Raw genomic sequence first — 21,884 nt, forward strand, 5'->3', positions numbered from 1 at the left:
GTATATGTTCCAGTTTTTACGCACTGTTTAGCTTGCTTGGGACTTCACTTATTTAATCTGGCACTTTTTTGGCTTTCACAAATACACACAGCTGGACTGACTTTTGTTTCTGGCTCTGTCTTAAACCTCTCTCATGTCATTCCCTGGACTTCAGTTGGTTGACTCAAGATTTCAGTTAGATAGTTGAAAAGCCCTTTCTTCTACTGCACTTCAGTGACACCTTGTGTTCAGTATTATTACCATCAAGGCTGTGATGTTGCTGCTGAAGAACCACGAAGACGTCGCTTGAAGGAAGGAGTATCACTTGTCTTCCATTCTTTGCACATTCATTACTTATCAATGGGAATTACTGGTCTCTTTATAAGCCCCTCTGCACTCAATAGCTGCCATTCCACTGTCACTCACACAAACAAAACTACGTAAGTTGATCTATGCAGTGGCGGTCAAGGGCAAAGAACCGGTAATTCTACCTATGCTACTTAAGGATGTTGAGGATGCATGATAAGGTGGGAATGGATATGTACATGGTGTTTATGTTGGTAGTGTTTAGTGGCCCCAAGGAAGACTAGCAATCACTCTGTGGAGGCCAGTGATAGAATAAATAATAAATACATGAAGAATGATGAATCTAGAAAAGTCAGGTTGTAAGTTGAACTACATTACATAGTGGGATTCTCTGACACCTGAATGTTGCTGAGATGTGACGTTTACGGAACAATGTGTGTTTGCGGTTAAGTTATGGTACACCATTATTTTATTTTCCTCAGTTTAATTGTTGATTGTATCTTTGTTGTGCAGTTTTGTTGGGCTTTTCAAAATATGATATGTTTCGCAGGAACGTACATCTTCCCTGTCTCCAGACCATTTGATGCTCTAATGTTTGTGTTACCGAGCACGTCACCTGCACTTGAAGGCACCACCGACTGACAAAACGTCCTTCCCGGGATTTTCACGCGCTGCGTTGCCATGGGGACTTTGTTTTCTTCCTCCGCCTTGTACAAAGTGATAGGTTGTGCTTTAAAATAAAGTAAGGGCTTTGTGGGCAAACTCGGGAAAAGTGTTACTGCCTTAGCTGTCCAGACGTAGCGGGTACGTGAACAACCAAGTGTAAGGCCTGTAATGGACTTTAGGGGACTTTTTCCAGGTCGGTAGCAAGCGCGTGCAAACAAGGAAACTCGTGTAGCTGGCTAACGTTATCCTTCAACCTCAGTGTGCAGGTGGGTGTAATGATGGCTGAAGACCTACCCGTCTACTTTGCCTTTTTATTTCGTGTTTATGCTGACAAACGTTTTATTTACAGCGACAGTAACGGCTCAGTACGAGTCAAAGGATCAGCAGCAGTGAAAAGGTAGGGTTAATGGGTCATACGCAATTAACTATTCACTTTATGATATAGGGAGGTACACATGCTAATTCGTGACCTAGCTTAATTTGCTGGACTAGTTCTTAGAGAGGAAAACGTCACTGAATTTGAGTTCTGTTCTAGTTGAGGTCAAACTTTGTTTTTTTCAGATGAGAAAGTGTGAAAATTAAAAAATACAGTGCTCAAACAAAGCGAATCAGGTTTGCTGCACTGGCTGCTGTAATGGCTCCACGGACAAATGCTATATCACACAACTGTGTGATATAGCAATTGTCCTCTGTGATGATTTGACAGTATCGAGTGAGCTCAACTATACAATACTTAAACCTAAACCTTAAAACCTACCTGAATTAAAAAAAAAAAAAAAAAAAAGCTACACAGTTGCTTCTGTCCTTGGTCATTAGCATGTGTACCTGCATAAGTTCTGTTTCCCTTTTCCTTTGCGTCCACCAGCTCCTGCCTGATCCCATAATGACCAGCCGGGTAGCAGAGGATCGCCTGCAGGTCCTTCAGATCTACCGCCTGCTGCAGTGTGTCCATGAAGGGGATAAGGTGCAGATAGAGAAGATGGTGAACCTTGGCGTTGAAAACCTCATCAATCTCACAGAGCCACAAGATGGCACAGGGGTGCTTCACGTCGCAGTTTCAGCCAACAATCAGGGTGATGGGCCTTTTCTTTATACACTCTGTTTTAGAGTACAAGGTGCTCCACTGGCCTGTTGAACAGCAGTAATTTGGTCATTTTCAAACGAGGTCATGTGGTGGTAGTGGCCAACATTTGAAGGCAAATGATTTAGACAGTCAGTTTGTCCACATAACATGAATACTGTGAATATCCAGTCTGCTGCAACATAATTACAGTGTTTACAACTTCCAAAATCCAAGAGTTGTTTCTTGAATTTATAGATAGATATAATAGCACGGCTTTATTGCAGTATAGTTGCCTTAGTAATGTCTGGGAAGTACGAGTGCATATGCATAACTACTGTCCAAATTGTTTCTGCTTAAACCTCTCTTAAAGCTAAGAGAAATCAAGCATGTCATTGAATGCACTGGAAACCAAAAACTTAATGCCCCTGACTGTTTCTCTACTGATCCTGACTCCTTACAGACCTGGTCAGGTTCCTTCTATCCCAGGGAGCACAGCCCGACATCCAGGACAAGAAGGGCCGCACAGCGGTCATGTTAGCTGCTGACCTGGGCAATGATGCCATAGTGGCACTGCTGGCCACGAACCGTGCTAACCTGAGGCTTCATGACAAAGAGGGCAAAGGTGAGCAAAAGCTGGCATATAGCATGTGGTGGATTCTGGATAAATGAAACACTTGAGCAGATATTTGGAAAGAACTGTGTAGTACTTGATATATTTAATATTAAATCAAGTAGCCGAACTGAACAACCACAAATCTACATGGAAGTGGCAGACTATCACAGGTCAGTCACATGTTTTAATAAGTGAACAGCAGGTAGGGCTACACAAGGACAATGGTGTGTCACTTTAGTCACATTCCTAATGTAATGTTCAAAAGTTAGGTCAGAGTCACTGATAACATCAAGGTTTTTGATCTGTTCCTTGGTGTCTAGTGTAAATAATTTTAGGTGGTCAGAGAGTTTTTCTCTCAGCTTTGGCTCAGATATCAAGGATCTCAGTTTTTTTCATTTAACTGCAGCAGTTCTGAGTCATCCACAAGCTGATGTCTGAGATGCATGTAATTAAGTTGAACTGCAATCATTTGACCTGGGTATTGTCTGCATAATTATGGAAATTGATGTTGCAATTTCCAATAATATTGGCAAGAAATAAGAAATAACAGACTAAAAAGAAGTAAGCCGAAGATAGAGGCCACTCAGAATTGTCGGCCAGTTAAGTAACACCTGAACCATTTAAGAACTGTGTCAGAGAGACCAACCCAGTGCTCAAGTCTGTCCCACAGAATATTGTGATCTACAGTATCGAATTAAGCTCTGAGATCTAACTGGAACAACACAAGCAGCTTTCTCTCATCACTGTTCATTCTGAGGTCCTTTTCAACTTTGACTAGAGCTATTTCTGTACTGTGTTGGGCCCTAAAACCAGAGTGGAACACAGTGCTGTTGCAGAGGAAGTCATTCAGCTGTTTAAAGACAATATTTTCTAAAATCACAGTCTGAAGCTCTGAGATTGGTCTGTTGTTATAGATGACAGAATAATCTGTGTTGTCTTGTGGTGAAAAGCTTCAGGAAAGGAACCTGTGAACAGTGAGTGATTAATTATTGTTAAAATTAAAATTAAAATTACACTGCAGTTACAGTTAAAAAAACAATTTTAAAAAAGTGCGAGGTACATCGTCCAGCCTTTTTTGAATAATGTTCATTCTGATGGACGCAATCTTAGCTCTAAACTAGGCAGAAAATTCATTGCACAATAATTAGCAGAAGGTTTTCTGGGACTGTCCAATGTTGAAAACAGAACCTTTGGATATATACAATTTTTATTTTTAAGTTAAGAAAAACAATGTCGCCTGGCATTTCCTGACGTTTTGTCTTTTCCATCGCCGTTCAGCTTTGCTACAGTTTCTTTTGCTTTGTTTAAAGTCTGTTTTCTTCATGGTAATTTTTGTTTTTAAAAAATTTTGTACTTGACTGGGCCAATATGGTCAATAGATAATTGGAGTTTGGTATTGAGCTTATCTACTAGGCCATCAGCAGATGAAGAGAGAGTTGGCAAACGCGTTATATAATTGCTAGCTAAAATTTTCTGCCATTTCTGATTTAAGCAATCTTTTTTCCAATATGTCTAGGATTACAATGCAGCATATGAAAAGAGATAGTGATTTCAATGACATACATAGTGATCAAACAGAACCACATCCATGACTGATGTCAATAGAAAGTCCCTGTGTAATGACAAGGTCTAAGGTATGACCAAAGCTATGAGTTGGCTCATGATTGTTTTGTATGATGCTCAGATCTTCCAATAGATGTAAAATGTCAGTAGCCTTCATGTATGTGTTATAGTCAATGTGTTAATTAAAGCCACCAATAATTATGATTATATTGCCAAAGTGTGAGCTGATAATAGATAAGAGCTCAGAGAAACCAGACAAGAGATTTGGGCAATACTTTGGTCTATAGACAATAACTGCAAGAATAGGTACCTAACATTTCATTATGACAGCATGATGGTCACATGCACTTAAAACATCAAAAGAAATATCCCTTGGCCTCAGAGCATTGGTACATGTGGTTGCTCCTCCTCTGCCCCTCTACTCTTGTCTAAGGGAGTTGGAGAAATTCTAATGTTCTGGGGCAGTTTCATAAGATGGGCAGATGTGTCTGTGTGTAGCCAGGTTTTGGTTAAAAAGATCATTAATTAAAAAAAATTTATTGATGTGGGACTTTATATTTAAATGTGCCATTTGCAGATTTACTGTCTTGTGGCAACAGCCACTGAATGCAAGGATGCATACAAGGTTGTTAAGATTTACTCTGCTGTGAATTAGGAGTTCAGATCTGATAAGAGAAAATTAGATTTTAAAAACGGTCCATGAGGTCTTTTAGTTACAAGGACTGGAATCGTGGCTATATTGAAGGTGGAGTTCATAGATACAAAAGTAATTATTGACCTATTATAAAAAGGTGTGTCAGGAATTGAGGAATTTGCAGGGTTGTTAAAGGGTCCTGGCTCCATGTGACCAACAGAACAGAAATATGAGGAACCAATGGACTGGTACTAGGACATCGGGGATGTTAGTAGTGGAGCGCCTATGTGGATGACTCAGTATGAAATGTTAGAGGATGGTAGTTTTGCCCCCAGTCAATTAAGATGTATGCCGTCATTTTTAACTAACTGTCTGCATTCCTAGAAGAGATTGAAATTTATGCAGGAGATTCTGTGGGCAGCGCAGGCTGATGAGAACCAGATGCTCAGGGACAGTAGCCTGCCCGTAAATGTGCCTCACAGTCTCTGTAAAGAGTCCAACAAGTGCACAAAGTCACTTTTCAATTAGTCAGTATAATGTGTACAGTGTCATGATCAGTTCATTTGTGAGGATTTTATATCTTTGTCCTCCACATTCTGAACAGTGGCAGCTGGGACACAAAAAGTTATTACTGAACATGTTTTAATATTTCTAATGATTGCGTCACCTATGCCTAGGGCTGTGACCTGATGTGGGTGTTGTTTGGTGGACTTCACCCTGGATATAGAGTGCTGACGTAGTCCACCTGAAGCTGCTGGTCAAATCAATGCAACAAACAAAGATCGGGTAAAAGTAGTTCATAAATAGTCCTTAAAATAGCACAGACAGACCATAAAATCAGGCATAAAATCCAATGGTGACAAGAAGTTGTGAAATGTTAGAAGCCAGCAGAGGAACAGGCAAACAAACCACCAGCTGGCAACTTAACTTGACGTTCGAGAGGTGAGAGGTGCGGTAATGGAACAGGTTCTCTTCTTCTAATGTATTCTCATTTGAGCTTGAAGTGTCGATTTCTCAAATAGAGGTGTTTTCCATCTCAAGTTAGACCAGCAGGTTCGTGCTGAATACCTTGCCTTGTCTTACAACTCATGAAAATGCATGGTGCTTCTGTTTAGATATTGATGAGTAGGGGGTATCTGGGACAGCTCCAGTCAGCAAGTTTTTCTTCAGGTTCTTTTTAATTGTGATAATGACCCCAATTACTGTGTGTCTGGGGCATCAATTACTGCAATTGGGATTCTTTTGAGAGTGAGTGAATGAGAAAGGGAGAGGTTGAGTTAAGCAGAAAAGTATTTGTGCGCTTTTGTACATGAATGCATGCTTATGCATTATGTATGTAATTTATGTTACATGTGTATGTGTGTGCATGATTGTGCAACATTGTGTGTGTCAGGCCCCGTGGGTACATCTAATTACAGATCAACCACTAATAGTGATCCCCTCCTGTGAAACGTACTGAGTAACCTGATATCATCCTGCACTCCCCAAGGACTGGTCCAGCCGAGTCTCAACACTCACAGCCAAGTCCTTTGTCCAGTAGGCTGAGTGTCAGTGGTTACACACTGGCCTGCAATATCCTCAGTATTATGAAGGTGGGGTGGTTGGGGAAAGAGCAGCAGTCGTGGCACAGATCCGACCGTGGTTTTAGTGGGCAGCCTCCAGTTGTAAATGTATGTGAAAAGAAAGGGAAAGGAAAAAGTATTGCTGCCAGTGAAACTTATTTGGATAAGTGACAGTTGAAAAAGTGTATCATCAGCTGTATCTGGGGTGTCTACCCTGCATGACCAGTTATAGATTTGTTGGTGCAGACTCACATAGGCTTATTGACAAAACTAAAGCCATGGTGTGTGTAAGCTGAGATAAGATAAGCCTTTGCTGATCCCCAGAGCGGAAATTTATGCATCTCAAACAAAGTGCCGGGGGGTGTCTGGTCAGAGTGATTGGCAGAGAGAAGTCATTGTTCGAAGTGAGATTCAAACCCACACCTCAAAGGGAGACTGCGACCTGAGTGCAGCTCTTAAACTGGTCATCCCTTCTGACATCTCATTTACTGTGAGGACCCTTTTGCCACTCAAACCCAATCGTTGAGAAGATAAGATAACAAGCTACAGCATTTCCTGTCTCCATTTTTCTTCAATCTGTACCTGGACGGCTCAAATCTGACCAAAATTATTTAGATGATGTTGATATTAACATTTTTTTAGATACAATTAAAAAGCTGAATGTCAATGACATACCCCTCCTATTTGCCTCAATCCCTCTATCGCTCAGTTTTTATTCACTTTTGTACCCCTTTCATCCTCTTATTCTAGGTATACTGTTCTACTGTGTTCACCCCTCCAAGCAGCACACCCGCTGCCTGCAGGTGGCACTGAAGTGCCAGGCAGATGTCAACAATGTGTGTGCACAGGGCACACATGTTTTCCAGCTGATGTGTGAAAAAGCCCAGGGGTGCACCCCAATGTGTCTCATCATGCTGGAGGGAGGGGCAGACCCCAATGCAACAAATCAGGTTTGGATTGGATTGGGGGGGTTGACACTGTGGCATTATTGGAACTGAAGCAGTGGCATAGACTCTGTGAGAACTGATAGCTTTAAGTTTATGAAACATAGTGTGATGCTGAAGTATTTGAAGCTGAGATGCTCTTAATGTTGTAACCTAAGATGGACTGTTCTCCTCTCGTTCCTCAGAAAACTGCCGTCACAGCGTTGATGGGGGCAGCCAAGGCCGGGTCCCTGCAGCTCGTTAAAGCCATTCTCAAGAAAGGGGGAAACCCCAACGCCCTGGACCGAAAACGTCTCACAGCAGTGCACTATGCTGCCATGGGGGGCTTTTTTGAGGTGATTTTTCTGCTCACCCAATGTCACTTCTATTAAACAGATGATGTTTTGTTAGATATAAAGTTTTTTAAAGAAGTTTTTTGAAAGAATTAACTAATAAACCAATAGTTAGTTAATAAACTAATTCCGGCCCTCACTAATTACAATAGTGACTATCTGCAACAATAGTATTTTAGATTGAGGATTCTGTAATGTTTTGCTCTGTGGTGTTTTGTGTCTTCCAGGTGATTCAGGTGCTGTCTGCATACTCGGCAGACATGGGAGTGATCAGCTTAGAAGACTGCACCCCCTTGCACTACGCTGCTGCCACAGGCAATGCTAACTGCTGCAAGTTCCTGGCACAGAGAGGTGCTGTGAGAGGGTCTAACAAAAATAGTCATCCCGATTTAAGTGCAGTGAATTTCAGCTTTTTCTGGCTTTCAGTGATAAAAGCTCTGTGATAAATACTCCTAATACTGCAAGGATTGCACGGGGTCAATACTGGTCTCTTTTTGTAGTTGTATCTTGTTATATCTCTCTTGTGATTCACATACGAAATTCAATTTTCTTCATGGTCAAGTATTTGACAAAAAAGTAGGTAGAGTAGGTAGGTAGAAAAGTAGGCAGGAAATGCAGCTGCAAACACAGTAAATCTACATTGTGTGTCTAAAGCTGTGCTCTGTGATCAGGTTGTAACCCCAAACTGAAGAACCAGGAAGGTTTTCTCCCACGTCAGATTGCCAAAGATGCTGGTCACAAAGCAGCAGCCAAGGAGCTGAGGAAAGCAGAGAAGCAACGGAAAGGCAACAAATCCAGCGGCCTCATGTCAGATCTTTGGGTCCTGACCCTCCATGACTGGTCTCACGAGTATGAGACTGAATTACGGCAAGCCTTTGGGGACAAATCAGACACAGTTACCACAGAAATGTTTATTTCAGTATTGGAGGAGCTGAAAGCTCCAGTTGATCTAGACGAGCTCGATACAGTCATCTCAGCCCATGACAAGGGAAGAGAGGGACGTGTCAACATTAATGATTTCATCAAAGGTGTCAAGTACATCAAGAAACCATTCCTCCTTTCCTCTTATATGACTAAAAAGAAAAAGGGAGAAAAAGGAGGAAAAGGAGGTAAGAAGAAGGGTAAATTTGTTCTACCCATGCCCATTTGCACCCTCCCTCCAGAGCTTATGCCCCGGCGACCAGATGGAGGCCCACCCCACTTCATGATTGAGACATACTACAACTGCTCAGACACCCGTCGATTCGACCGCGATCACCCGCCTGAACATCCCATTGTTAATGACTCAGGATGGTACATGGAAAAGCCAGAGAAGGTGTACGTCAGTATCAACTACTGTGTCAGAAGTGGAGACCTGGAGTCGCTGGACCTCGCTCTCAGTCAGGGGGTTCCTGTGGATGTTCAAGATCAGTTTTACAAGACCCCGCTGATGGTGGCCTGCTCCAGTGGCAACTACGAGGTGGCTCAGTATCTCCTCAGTCGTGGGTGAGAAAGATCACGCTTTCTTTTCTGTTTGTGTTTTATACTTTTTAAAGAAAGATTTCACTACTTTGTCAATAGTTACATTTGTGAAGATTATTTATCACAACTAAATGAAGATGAAAAATAGATGACCAACAATGTGAATATAAAGCAGCTCTAATCAATATTTTTATATTAACAGTATATGATATACTGTTAATATAAAAATATTGATTATTGAAAAGACAATATGAAAACAATGTGGAAGGGGTCGCTCAAAGTGATGAACCTACAAACCTACATTATGTGACTCTTCAGCTCTCCTCAGCTTTACTGAGCTTTGTTGCATCTTTCAGATCATTTTTTATCTGTATGTCCCATAACTTTGCTGTTTTGGTTCCACTCTCACTGCAGAATTCTTACAGAATTGCTTTCACTTGCAGTGGGCAGCTGTCGTCATGATACACTACCTGCTATTGTTAATTTCATTATGAAAACTATGACTAAATGTGTTCATCAACAACCTTTTTTCTATGACTAAGACAAGGTGATGACGAGATGACACCACATCATTAAGTGCGAACTGAGACTATGTCAACATGCAATATTGTTGACAAAAAATAACAAAATTAAAATGTAGTATTAAAAATAGTATTTAAATACTCAAATACTAAAACTCTACCAAAATCTCCCTACTCCCTAGAAATACTATGTTTTTTTCTCAGTGCACCAGTTCTGTGTCTTGGGCTGCACATGCCATATCACGACTGCAAGACCACAACACCTAGACTTTCAGTCAACTAAAACCTGATCTGTGATGGGGCTGACTGAATATGTTAAAAACAAAGACATTTGATACAGGACTAAGACCAAATAAAAAAAGCTGACAAAATAAACGCTTCTACGGGGACAGACACCGTAAGATGCAGCAGAGGAGCAACTAGAGTATCTGTTCATAGTGCAGCCACACAAAAAATGTGGAAAATTGAAATGTCTTGTTTTGCAGACACATTTGGATGAATAATCACTGTCAGCGCTAACCTCAGTGACAAATGTGTTTCCTGTAACTGCTGCGAAGTGAAAGCCAACACTTCTAATATGAGGCAGCTGCAGTAAGAAAGTACATTGGCAGTAACTTAATATGGCTCTGATACAGTTGTAGGAATATGAATGTAAGTAGTAAGGCAGATCAGTGATAGAAATTCACGGTAACGGTAATGCTGTTTTGCATGCCTGCATTGTTCCTGTGAATCACTTGTGAGTAGGTAAACGATTTGAGTCCAGCGCTAAAAATGAAAACAAATAGTGATACGATAATCGATTGTAAATACACTGAATGGCGAATCAGAAAGGGGGTTTGATTTAGCTAACTTCAAATACAATGTAAAACACTGAGGGCAAGTTAAGAAGTTGTGTTTTTGTTCACATGCAGTTGTTTAGAATGGGTAAGTTAATCACCATCAAACAGTTCAGCACATTCTTTTTAGGCAAAAGGTTTTTATTACATGGCACAAGAATGAGCAATTTTAAAAACTCTCCCTGGTTGGTGTGTTAAGCGACACCTGGATATCTGATATTTTAAAAAAATCCATGTATGAAGTAAATGAATGAAATAAAAACCAAAAAGACAAAGAATAAATATAAAGGCAAATGTACTTTGTTTTTAATCATGCATTGAGATTTTTAACTTGACTGGAGGAAGAACACAGGCCAGATTTAGTGTCAGTGTGTAACAAGGCCAGTGTCCTGGTCAGAGACCCTTTCAGCAAACCATAACAGTACCTGTTCCTGACAGGGCGGATGTGAATGTGTGTGACCAGTTCTTCTGGACGCCACTCCACCACGCGGCTCACGCTGGCCAAGTGGAACTCATTGAGCTTCTGGTGGAGGCCGGGGCCAGCATAGATGCTCGGGCCCTCAGTGGAGGCACGCCCCTCATGAGGGCCATCAAGAGCTCTCGACCCTCCTGTGTGGACTTCCTCATCAAGGCAGGGGCCAGTGTTACTGCGGAGAACAAGAAAGGTTTGAATGTACTACTGAAATTATATCAAAACTGTTTGGAATAGGTTTTGAATTCTAATAGTTTGTTTGCAGATTAGATTTTAGGCGTATACTATAAATAGTATTCAACTCTCAGGCATTTGTTTATGAAACTGTCCTTTGAGCCAAGTTTACCAATAAAGACAACAGAATCCTTGTGACCGCCCCTCTTTGATGGTTAACACTGTGACCTCTACTGTGACTGTCTTATTTATTTTCCTTCAGAACAAAACTGCCTCGACATCGCCAGAGCTTTTGCAGACTCGAGGATTATTGATTTGGTTAAAGACAAGATGGATTCTCTGCCTAAACTAAAGGAAGCAGCGAAGGCAAAGGGGGGCAAAGCACAAAGGCCTAAACCTGGTACAGAAAAGGTACCCAAATAACTCCAGTAAAATCTTTTTAAAAGTCCCCTACAAACTTATTAAAAATAGTGGCTTCAAACTTTTTCTGTTTTCTTTGTTATTGTGAGTGTGAAATAGAAATTTCACTCTGCCCTGTGTTCAGTGTTCACTGTGCACAAAACCCATTCAGGCAGCCTTGTGTCATACACATGAAAAGGTCATTTCCTGCAGATATAGCAGGGTTTTGGTCTGAGACAGCTACATCCTTGCTTGTGAACGACTGAGCCTTTCCAGGATCACCTGTTACCAGTAAACCTGTTTACCTGTGGAATGATCCAAAACAGGTGTTTTTGGAGCATTCCACAACTTTCCCAGTCAGTCAACATGTTGCTGGTATCAAATTCAGAATAAGCATATATTTATATTTTTATTTATACATTGTCTTTGTACTGTTTTCAATTGAGTATACAATAATAAAAAAAAGATTAGCAAACTATCACATCTGCTTTATCTACACTGTTTTCCACAGTGTCCTAAATTTTTTGGAATCAGGGTTCATTTACAACAGAATATGACCTGAACGTGCATTCAAACAGTGAGTGGCAGCTACCACTCACTGTTTGAATGTATAATCTCATCGCATAGCTACATATGGGGGTTTGTAACTTGCAATAGAGAAAATGGTTAGCAATATGACATGGTGAATATAGCAGGTTTTGCTAAATGGTATCACAAACATTGTTTATTGTTCCGACAAGGATAATCAGTTAAAGATACCGTGTGTCTTCATTGAACTTCAAATGTGGCGGCAAATACAGTAGCTGTCTGAACACAACTTAAATGATGCTAAAGTAGAAAGTAACATTTGACTGGAGGTAGTCTCCCACTTTGGTTTTCATATACATGCTCCAGCTTCTTCTTTCAGCATAAAAAACCTAAGCTGATCGCTGTAAGGCAGCAGCTTGTAAGCAAATTAGACCAGATGTGTTATGTTACAGCTAGACCATGCTGGAACTTCCATTTGCATTTTCCATAATCAGTTTAAAATATATTGATTTTGTCATTGGGCCTCTGAAAGTAGCAGGTGGCGCTGCAGAACAAATTCATGGAATATTCACAGTTTAGTATACTGCAAGCAGCAATTCTAGGGCCCAAGAAAAAACAACATTTCACTGTGCATAATTTTATAAGTTAAACTATGTGTTAGTATCTTCAAAGGACCAGTTGGCACTCTCTCAGGTCAGTGTTTAGTTTGTTCAGAGCTACTGTACAAACATGGCAGTGCAACATGGCAGTTGTAATTGTGAATATTATGTTACATTTCTGCCGGTAGAGCTCCTTAATTCCTACACACTGATCCTTTAAACCAACTAGTTTGACTGAACCAGTATCCTAAACCTTTCTTAACAGTGATTATTTTCTACTTTGCCAAGTCTTTGACTGATTTGCATGTCAGCAGAATTTTATGAGGTTTCACAATTCTAATGAAAGCCACAACAAGGACACCCCAAAGAGCCATTTAAGTTTAGAGTTTGTTTAATCTTCATCAAACTGGTCATCATATGAATCAGCTTATATTGACCCGTATTGACTGAATACATCTTGACCCAAAGAATTAAAACCAACAAAATGCTTGGGGTTCTCCAGGTTCCTCCCACAGTCCAAAAACATGCTGAGGTTAATTGATGACTCTAAATTGTCCGTAGGTGTGTGAATGAGTGGTGTGCATGCTTGTCTGTCTATATGTGTAGCCCTGTGGTAGGCTGGCGACCTGCCCAGGGTGTCCCCTGCCTTTGCCCAAGAGATGGCTGGGATAGGCTCCAGCCCCCCCGTGACCCTGCAAAGGATTCAGCGGCGTATAGATAATGGATGGATGGATGGAAAATGCTTGGGAAGAAGGGATGCTTATATGTGAGACTGTGAGTTGGACTGTGAAGATAGACCAGAGGTGGTGATAGAGAGATTGTATTGAACTGACCTCTCTTATATTTGATTAACCAATCAGTTCAGTGGTCTTCCATAGAGACAGAAAAACATTTTCTGTGTTCAGACCTTATCAACATAAAAATGCAGTATGCTTTAAGTAGAAGTCCTGCGCTTTAAGATCTGTGTTTAGAACTAAAAACTTTAAAAACAGGGTATGGCTGACACACAGCTGAAACCATCCAACTGTAATGCACATGTAAACATCTGGATCTGTGTCAGCTACAGGCAAGAAAAGTGATAACCTTTTCCACAACTGAAGGTTCTTGTAGCTTGTGTGTGTATTTGTGTGTTTGTTATTTTAGAGAGGGAAGGAAGAGAGGTCAGTTGTTTATTTCTGCAGAAGTAGGCAGCACTAATGTCACTTGTCTGATGGTCAAGCATCTGAAAAAAGCTTAATGTTTTGTTCATCTGATCAGTATTTATCTTTATCAAATCTGAAAAATTTGGTGCCCCCTACAGGGCGTTGCTGCAGAAGGAGCGGTGCAAGCAGAGGCGTCGACTGCAACAGCAGGAAAGATATCCCCTCAGAAGGATTCAAAGAGCGTCATCTTGCAAAACACCAGGATCACAACGGGGCAAACCAACACTGTGGATATCACCTTTGTGCCAAAAACGGTAGGACATGCATGTGTATATAATGTAGCATCTGCATTCTTCGCACAAATTATAACTTCCTGACTTATCATACACTTGAAAATATCCCTTAAAGTCTTGTAAAATACATATTGGCCAAATTTTATAGAGTTTGACATTTCGACACAAGCCTTATTAATTGTAGATGTTTGATTGTTCTGATTACTGCTGCATACGGTCACAGTATGCAAAACTTCTTAACCAAGTGTTTAAAGGCCTTGTTATTTACATTTATTGCACACAAAGTCATTTTATTTCATGTTGTTATTGTTTCAAAAGTGCTGTCAAAAAGGAAAATTTCCCAAGATAAACATGTTTCTAATCCAGACCCAAACTTCCACAGGTTGCTTTAAATTTTGTAATTTAGCAACTACAAGCTTGTGATAAGCATTTGAATGCAGGGTCAATTGATGAACATTTGACTTTCAGTTTGAGCAGTCTCCCTCCTCTCCAAACGTGTGGGCGAAACACATTGGAGTTCACTCACTTGTTGAAATGCTTGTTCAGTGTCCCCACAGTGTGTATCTGTGTCTGTCCATGTCTTTCTGTGACTTGTCTGTCTGTCTCAGGTTTGGGGGAAGCCGCCCACCACCAGCCAGCTGATGTCAAAGATAGAGAGACGGAAGGAGCTCTTATCCCTTGAGGTTGACTTTGACGACTTCATGATGCCTTTCAGCCAGAACATCCAGAGGAAAACGCTGGGGATGGCAAAAACCACAGAGTAGACCTGAAGGAGGTTAGCCAGAGAGAGACACTCAGACATTTTAGAATTCAGCTGGTGACCTGGACATTGGATTTATTTTGGATTAATCTATTTTCATTACATCTGCTTTACTCAGCATAGTTGGACATTCTTGCCATTTAGACTCAGGACTTGAAATGCTAATACATAATAGTCATAAACTGTCAGTAGGATACTACATGCATCATTTCGTCATGCTAAATTACCAGAGAATCTGCTTTAATTAGTCATCAAATACTTTCAATACTGTATACCCGCAATGTTCAGTAGGGACCGTTTGTGTCTCTTGACCACCATTAAACAAAGTAAAGATCTAACAGATATATATTTGTCAATACACCAGAACTTGTACTGGATATAAAGAGTTTGTACATAAATATAGAACTGCTGGCTACTGTACTCACTGTGATTTAAACCTTGTTCAAACCCAGAACCATGATGCTGTCAAACATCCATTGGCCCTGACAGTCGATGGATAGGCTCACAGCACACAACAGTCAGGTGCCCATAGGAACATCGAATCTGGCCATTAAGAGTAAATTTTGAACTAAAATGATGAGCAGATACTCAGCTGGTCTACAGAGCAGGGACTGTAGAGTGTGACCTCTTTCATGCACACTGGAAGCACATCAGGAAGTGGTCTCTTAATGATCAGGAGAAATGATTACAGCAAGAAACACCTGTTACAATGTCCGTTTGGGTACCTGACCATTATATATATATATATATATAATATATGTGTGTGTGTGTGTGTGTGTGTGTGTGTGTGTGTGTGTGTATATATGTATATATATATATATATAATACATGGATATCGTATGAAGTGAGTGATGAGTACAGGGACAAACCTCTGCTGTAAGTACACACTGCAGTTAGGACTGACTCTGCAGTGGCTGGAGCTGCAGTGAGAGACTGTCTTTGTCTTGTCTTTGCATACTCTTTTTCTTCTTTCTTTGCTCACTTTTTTCTTTCATTTGTTCTTTCTTCACTTTTTTTGTTCTTGCATCCTTTCTGTCACTTATGTGGCTTATGTACACCAGGTTTCTTTTTTCTTTCTGACCTTACTTCCTTACTGGAACTTTGTTTATAGTGTGTGAAACATGCCTGTATCATGTCCAGCAGTCACACAAAAGAAATCCATTTGCTCATCAACTGTTGAACTTTTACTTAGCCAGAGACTCAGTTAGTGTAACTGTCATTATGCCTCCTTAATGTTGGTATATGTGATTTCACTGTTGGCGGTCCTTCTTATTGCTGGAGCTAACTGCAAAACGTCAAGCTCCTGACAGAAAAAAACTGCTCTCCAGCAAATTGCATTTCCATATTTAAGCCAGCGTGTGGTGCTGTTTGGCAAATTTAGTAATGCAGGGCTTTGGTTGTTTATTAAGCTGGGAGAACAGAAAACTTGGAGGGAGCTCTTGTGTTTCTAGCACAGAAAGACATCAAAATGGCAGCCATGTATATTTACTGTTCTCATGTTCCCGACCTAGACTGTCTTTGAAACAGAAATCGGCATTTCACATGCAGTATTAATGAAAAGACGATATCAAAATAAGATGGTTAAGAATTCACCTTAAACCTCCATGTTCTGTCCTTGATGAACTGCTAGTATGAATGGCTCCAGGGTGGCTGACTGTAGCCAGGCAGTGTTTTATAGTTCATATTTCGGCCATATTTTACTCGTTGATGTCCATACCAGGATTCATCTGAAAATAGACATGCTTCTCTGTGTTAAATGTCGCACTGATGCACACTCCCATCATCACCACCACTACCATCACCAGATAAAATTAGATTGCAGTGTCCTCAAGGTCCATGGGGACACAGTTATATAATCAAATATACAGGCAGAGGGGGGTGGGGGGCTGCTTTGAGGTTCGTAATACGAGGTCTGGATTTTTTAAATACACATAGTCACAATACCATTGATGACAAGGATACATTAAAGAGGCAATACAAGACAGTGATGAGAGAGAGAGAGATGCAGAGGAGAGAGGAATGTTAGCAGAAAGAGGAGGTGAAAGGAGGCACGCACATATGTAATGATATACAGAAAGAGAAATGGAGACAGTGACTAGAGAGTGAAAACCATCCCTGAAAGCCCAGCAGAGCCATTCATAATGAGGCAAGAGAGATGAGGGAAGGAGAGGACTGACAGCGAGGGAAAAGGAAGGCGAAAGGACACGAGGAGAGGAGAGGGGGTGGTGGGGCGGGATGGAGAAAGAACAGTGTAGGGTGACTCAGAGGATGGGGAGGGAGCACGGCGGAGGGAAGAGAGGGGAGCGGAGGAGTGGGCGGTAAGAGAAGATGAGGGCTTTTCTAGCACAATAAGTGGCACACAGGTTAGAGGGAGTAAACAAGGCTGCTGGCTCTGATTGCTGGCTGTGACGCAGTGTGTCTGTCAGGGCGTGGGCTCCGGCTTATATGGTCTTGCAGTATGTGTGCGTGTGTGTGTGTGTGTGCGTGCGTGCGTGGATAGTTGTATTCCTGTTGTACAGCCAGCATGTGTCTATTTCAAGAGCATATCAAGACATATATGGCTGTTTACACAGAGGCATGCTCATTTTTTTCATGATTTGTTTCTGAAGGCTCTATTATATCAGCAGATATTACTTTTTCTCTGTGAACATAGGATGTATGTTTATGTATGTGTTTGCATGTGTGCAGTAATGTGTGTGTGTTTGTATTGTAATCCTTTATTAATCCCACAGTGAAGAAATTTGCAGCAGCAAAGAGGACAGGTCAATAGCAAGAAGTATCGGTAAAAAAGCAAGAAATAATACATAAGTAAACAATATATTAAGTAAAGCAATGCAATGGATGTGTTAAAGATAAGACAGTGTTGGCCACCACAGACTCGTAGAACATCTGCAGAATCCTGTTCCAGATGTTGAAGCAGTTTACATTATTCAGGTTCTGCTGTTGCTTAGTTTCACTGTGTGTTGTGTTGTGTTTGTATGAGTTGGTGAGTGCATACATGCTAAGAGTGTACATCAAAGGGTATTTTTTTCAAGTTTAGAACCTTTTCCCCCACCTCTCCTCTCCTCTCTTCACCTTTCCTCTCCTCTCCTCTCCTCTCCTCTCCTCTCCTCTCCTCTCCTCACCTCTCCTCTCCTCTCCTCTCCTCTCTGCTGAGTATCAGTCTGAGCTCAGATTAGTGTGTGTTGCTGCCAGCAGCACTGCAGTCTCCCAGCTCTGGTCCTGCACCGCTTACTCAGCACTCCAACCCTTCACTTCCCAAAACAACCCACTGGGACAAACAGACATGCGTGCACACTCAATATACTGCCAGTGTTTACCACATTATGGTATGTTATTATTACAGTGTATTATTGCATTACTCACAGGAAGTATGCTTGCACGCAGGTTTGCTCACACATGCATACAAATAGACACACAAACAGATGCACTCTGTCCTCTCACTCCCCATCAAGTCCAGTTTAACACCACTGCCCAGTGCAAAATGATAAGCAATTCCCCTCTGACAGTGTCCATTAAAACTGAACTATAATATTTTTGGAAAGGTGGAATTTATGGCTGAGCTGTTTTACTGGATTGCATGAGAGTTTACAGGGGAGCCTAAAAAGTATAAGAAATAAAAACTGAACGTAGTTGCTAGTTCATTTTCCAGGGATCAGTTAATTGAATCTAATTGTTTCAGCTCTAACATGAACACATGCACGTACCTTACATACATTACACTGAACATGAATAATGTTCCTAAAATACTGCATATTTCCCATCTAACTTAATTCTCAGTGCTATAGTATGAAAGCTATCATTTGGTAAGTGGTCAGCCTTTCTATTTTTAATGCAGTTATTTGAATTAATGGTACTGAATACAGCACATGTCCATAGTGACAATAAAACATCTATTTGCAGTTTCAGATTTAAAGAACAGCTATTTGTGTAATTTCAAGCTAAGATGGATTCAGTACTCATGGTGTCTCTGTTTCCCAAAAGAGCCAATAACTGTAAACACAGTAGCAGGGTATGGAAATGCTGTGTCTAGTGAAACAATGGCAGCATTGTACAGATCCTGGTTTACCATCCATTATTGATGAGGGAGTCATGTTTCACACCAGCCCAATTGACTGTTTGTGTGTGTCCTCCTTTTGTGTGTACATGTGTGTGTAAACTTTTTTTTGGTTTGCCTATGGATGTTTGGTGCCTGTGCAGCTTTACTGAGTGAGCAATAGTATTTGTGTGTATGTGTGTGTGTGTGTGTGTGTGTTGCAGTGATTCATCATTCATTAGTGCAGCCTTGGCAGTGCCTTAGATCTCTTTAACTTTCCAAGATATAGATTCCAATTTGCTGCAGGCCTGGGACTTTTATTATGAGGATATTGATTTGAATTTCATAGTGAGACCAATAACGCTGGGTGGTAAACAGAGGACCGGGCCCTGGCTCAGATAAACAGACTAATTCCTGGGAAAGAGACCAAAAACAGATACAATGAATATCACATGACAGACTACAGCTGCAGCATTTTACTGACTATACTTCCTTCATAAAAGTGGGATTTGAAAAAGCATTAATTTTAAACATCAGAAAATATGTTTCACTTTCTATCGCATGTCTTTTCTTCTGTAGAGTTACTGAAGAAATGCTCTCTAACAGAATAGGAATTGAACCCATCAGCATTGGTATAGGCTGATTTTAAAGCAGACTTGAAATACTGAACACTTTGATGTTGTAATTTAAATGAGGGATACATTGGCATTACGGGGATTTTCTTTGCCTGCCTTCTTTAAATTATAGGAACAGAAGTTTCCTCTGCACTAAAACCAGCTCATTAATGTTGCTGGCAATGATCATGAAAACCAGCGGGGTGCCCTTAGCCTAAAACCACAGTAATTTCTGCTTAATTTTACCTTGGCTTTCAGCGCAGAATTTTGAAATTGTTTTAGTCTGCAACATCTTCATACAGCATCAAGTAGCTGTGTTGCATTTAAACCTCAAATTTAACCAAAAATGTCAAAGAAACACACTCACAGATAGTGAAGAATGTTTCACTGTCTGTAAAAGTGTGTACGTGTTACCTCATTTTAGCCATGAAAGCAACAATGGTGATATTCAAGTATTCAATAATACAGTAATGAGTATATAGCCACATTGGCATGGCAGTAACAGATATTAATAGTTTGGGGAGGCTGTAATGGACAGGCAACATTTCAAAGCATCCACAGACACATCTTTGTTTTGAAATACATTTCCATTGTTATTTACACTATGTGTTAAATTTTACACTTCAAGCATAATTATATATGTAAATTAAACTTCAGTTGATTCAGTTAATCTAACTAATATGATACAATATCATTTGAAAACCAGCCCAGCAAATATGAAAATGGATGAAAACACAGAATACAACTTCAAGATATCCTTAACAACTGCTCCACAGATCACATTTCATTATTCTGAAGGAATGAGTATGATTGATATTTAACTTAAGAAAGAAACACGTTTCTTTTATTACATTGTATTTTCTTTCTGTCTTTAAAGCTGCACTAATCAATATTATTATGTCAACAATGGAGATGTCTATGTGTAAGGTGCCGTTCAGAGTGATGAACCCGCAGAAACATCAAACTCTGCGGTTCCCCTCAGACATTTTAGCATCTTTCAGCTCTTTGTTTTGGTTCACTCTCACTGCGTCGTTTCCATCTCCAGCTGTGAGAGCTCTGACAACTGTATGCTACCTGCACTGCACCAAATGGCAGACAAACAAGGTTAGCTACTAGTTTGTCAGTGCAGTGGAGCATAGAGCAGCTAAAGGATATTTAGCATTTAGAAGGATATTTTTATCAGGAGTTGGTGGAGACCAAACCAGAGCTGAAAGGAGAGTGAGTAAAGCGCTTTGTGTTGAGATGTTGAGGTTGAAGTACTGCGATGCTTTGAAAGTTCCTTACTGCACAAGTTGCACAGAACGGTGTGGGTGTTTTTTACATGTCATTTTTTTAATCATTCTCTGGACCAAGCAACGTTTTGTCACCCGCCTTCATCATGTTTACAAAGCTACTGTGTGTGTGTTCAGTGATGTATGGGGTCAAGGGCCATCATTGAGTGCAATTAATCTGTGTTAATTTTGTTGACGTGTGATTTTTACCACAATTAATGAATCAAAATGACGGCATTAGTGACTGACAAATTATTGACTGACAGTTTAATGAGATGCTCCTCCAGGCTGCAACATGGCAGAAAAGTTTAACAACTGTTGTTATGTCTGTGCGTTTGGCTCTGTTTTATACTGCAGTATCATCTGCACCCTCCCCCCAAACTGACTCCTTCAGTCCGCTGGGAAAAAAGGAAAAGAGAGATGTGCTCAGTCTCTCACACACACACACTTCGGCACACACACTCCCTGTTGATTAAGGCTTCCTCAGTGGCCAATCGCTCAGCAGTTGTTGGACTCCTGATCAAGAAGGACGTTTTAATCAAACTTGAACAGGAAACACATAAAATATGGATGTTATATAAGGAATTGTCAGCAGGCCTTTCTGATAAGCATACAGTATAAATAATACAGATGAATGTTATGTAAAAGGGGAGGGTGATGAGAGAAAGGAACTTTTAGAAATCCTCCTGCCACTCATGCAACAACACAATTAGCAATAATTGCAATAGCAATAATTCCAATAATGACATTCAAATCTCTAGAGACTTTTGCTTTCATAACAGCATCCATTTTATTTTGATAGGAAGTAAAATGTTCACATTTTACTTTTATTTTAGACTTTTAATTTTAGAGAAAGACACTTGCTCTCCTTCTGTGATGCATTTATCTTGTAATTTTTACAAGATCTATTAAGCTCCATGATATTTTACAATGTAAAATATCTTGGGGCCTAATGAGGAGTCTGCAGAGTTTTTGTCACTTGTGATTAAGTTTCTCATTAGCATTATTTCCCTTAGAGCTCTGCACATTATATTCGTCTTTCTCACTGCATGGTAATGATGCAGCATCCATAGCTGCAGTTTGCCACAGTCAGAGAAGCGAAAGGTGCCAAGAGAA

The 21,884-nt window shown here is 40.5% G+C and overlaps 1 protein-coding gene across 1 annotated transcript; it reads left to right on the forward strand.

Moving 5' to 3' along the window:
• Positions 1 to 95: 95 nt before the first annotated feature.
• On the forward strand, positions 96 to 14,946 carry ankef1a (ankyrin repeat and EF-hand domain containing 1a). The gene is made up of 11 exons (XM_041958677.1): positions 96 to 1,217; positions 1,817 to 2,024; positions 2,475 to 2,636; positions 7,137 to 7,336; positions 7,516 to 7,665; positions 7,890 to 8,013; positions 8,334 to 9,147; positions 10,919 to 11,145; positions 11,389 to 11,537; positions 13,953 to 14,108; positions 14,696 to 14,946. Exons 2-11 carry the CDS (start codon positions 1,835 to 1,837, stop codon positions 14,849 to 14,851), a joined length of 2,328 nt encoding a protein of 775 aa, XP_041814611.1. The 5' UTR covers positions 96 to 1,217; positions 1,817 to 1,834; the 3' UTR covers positions 14,852 to 14,946.
• Positions 14,947 to 21,884: the final 6,938 nt, after the last annotated feature.

This window comes from Chelmon rostratus, chromosome 18, assembly GCF_017976325.1.
Source record: "Chelmon rostratus isolate fCheRos1 chromosome 18, fCheRos1.pri, whole genome shotgun sequence".
Taxonomy (NCBI): domain Eukaryota; kingdom Metazoa; phylum Chordata; class Actinopteri; order Chaetodontiformes; family Chaetodontidae; genus Chelmon; species Chelmon rostratus.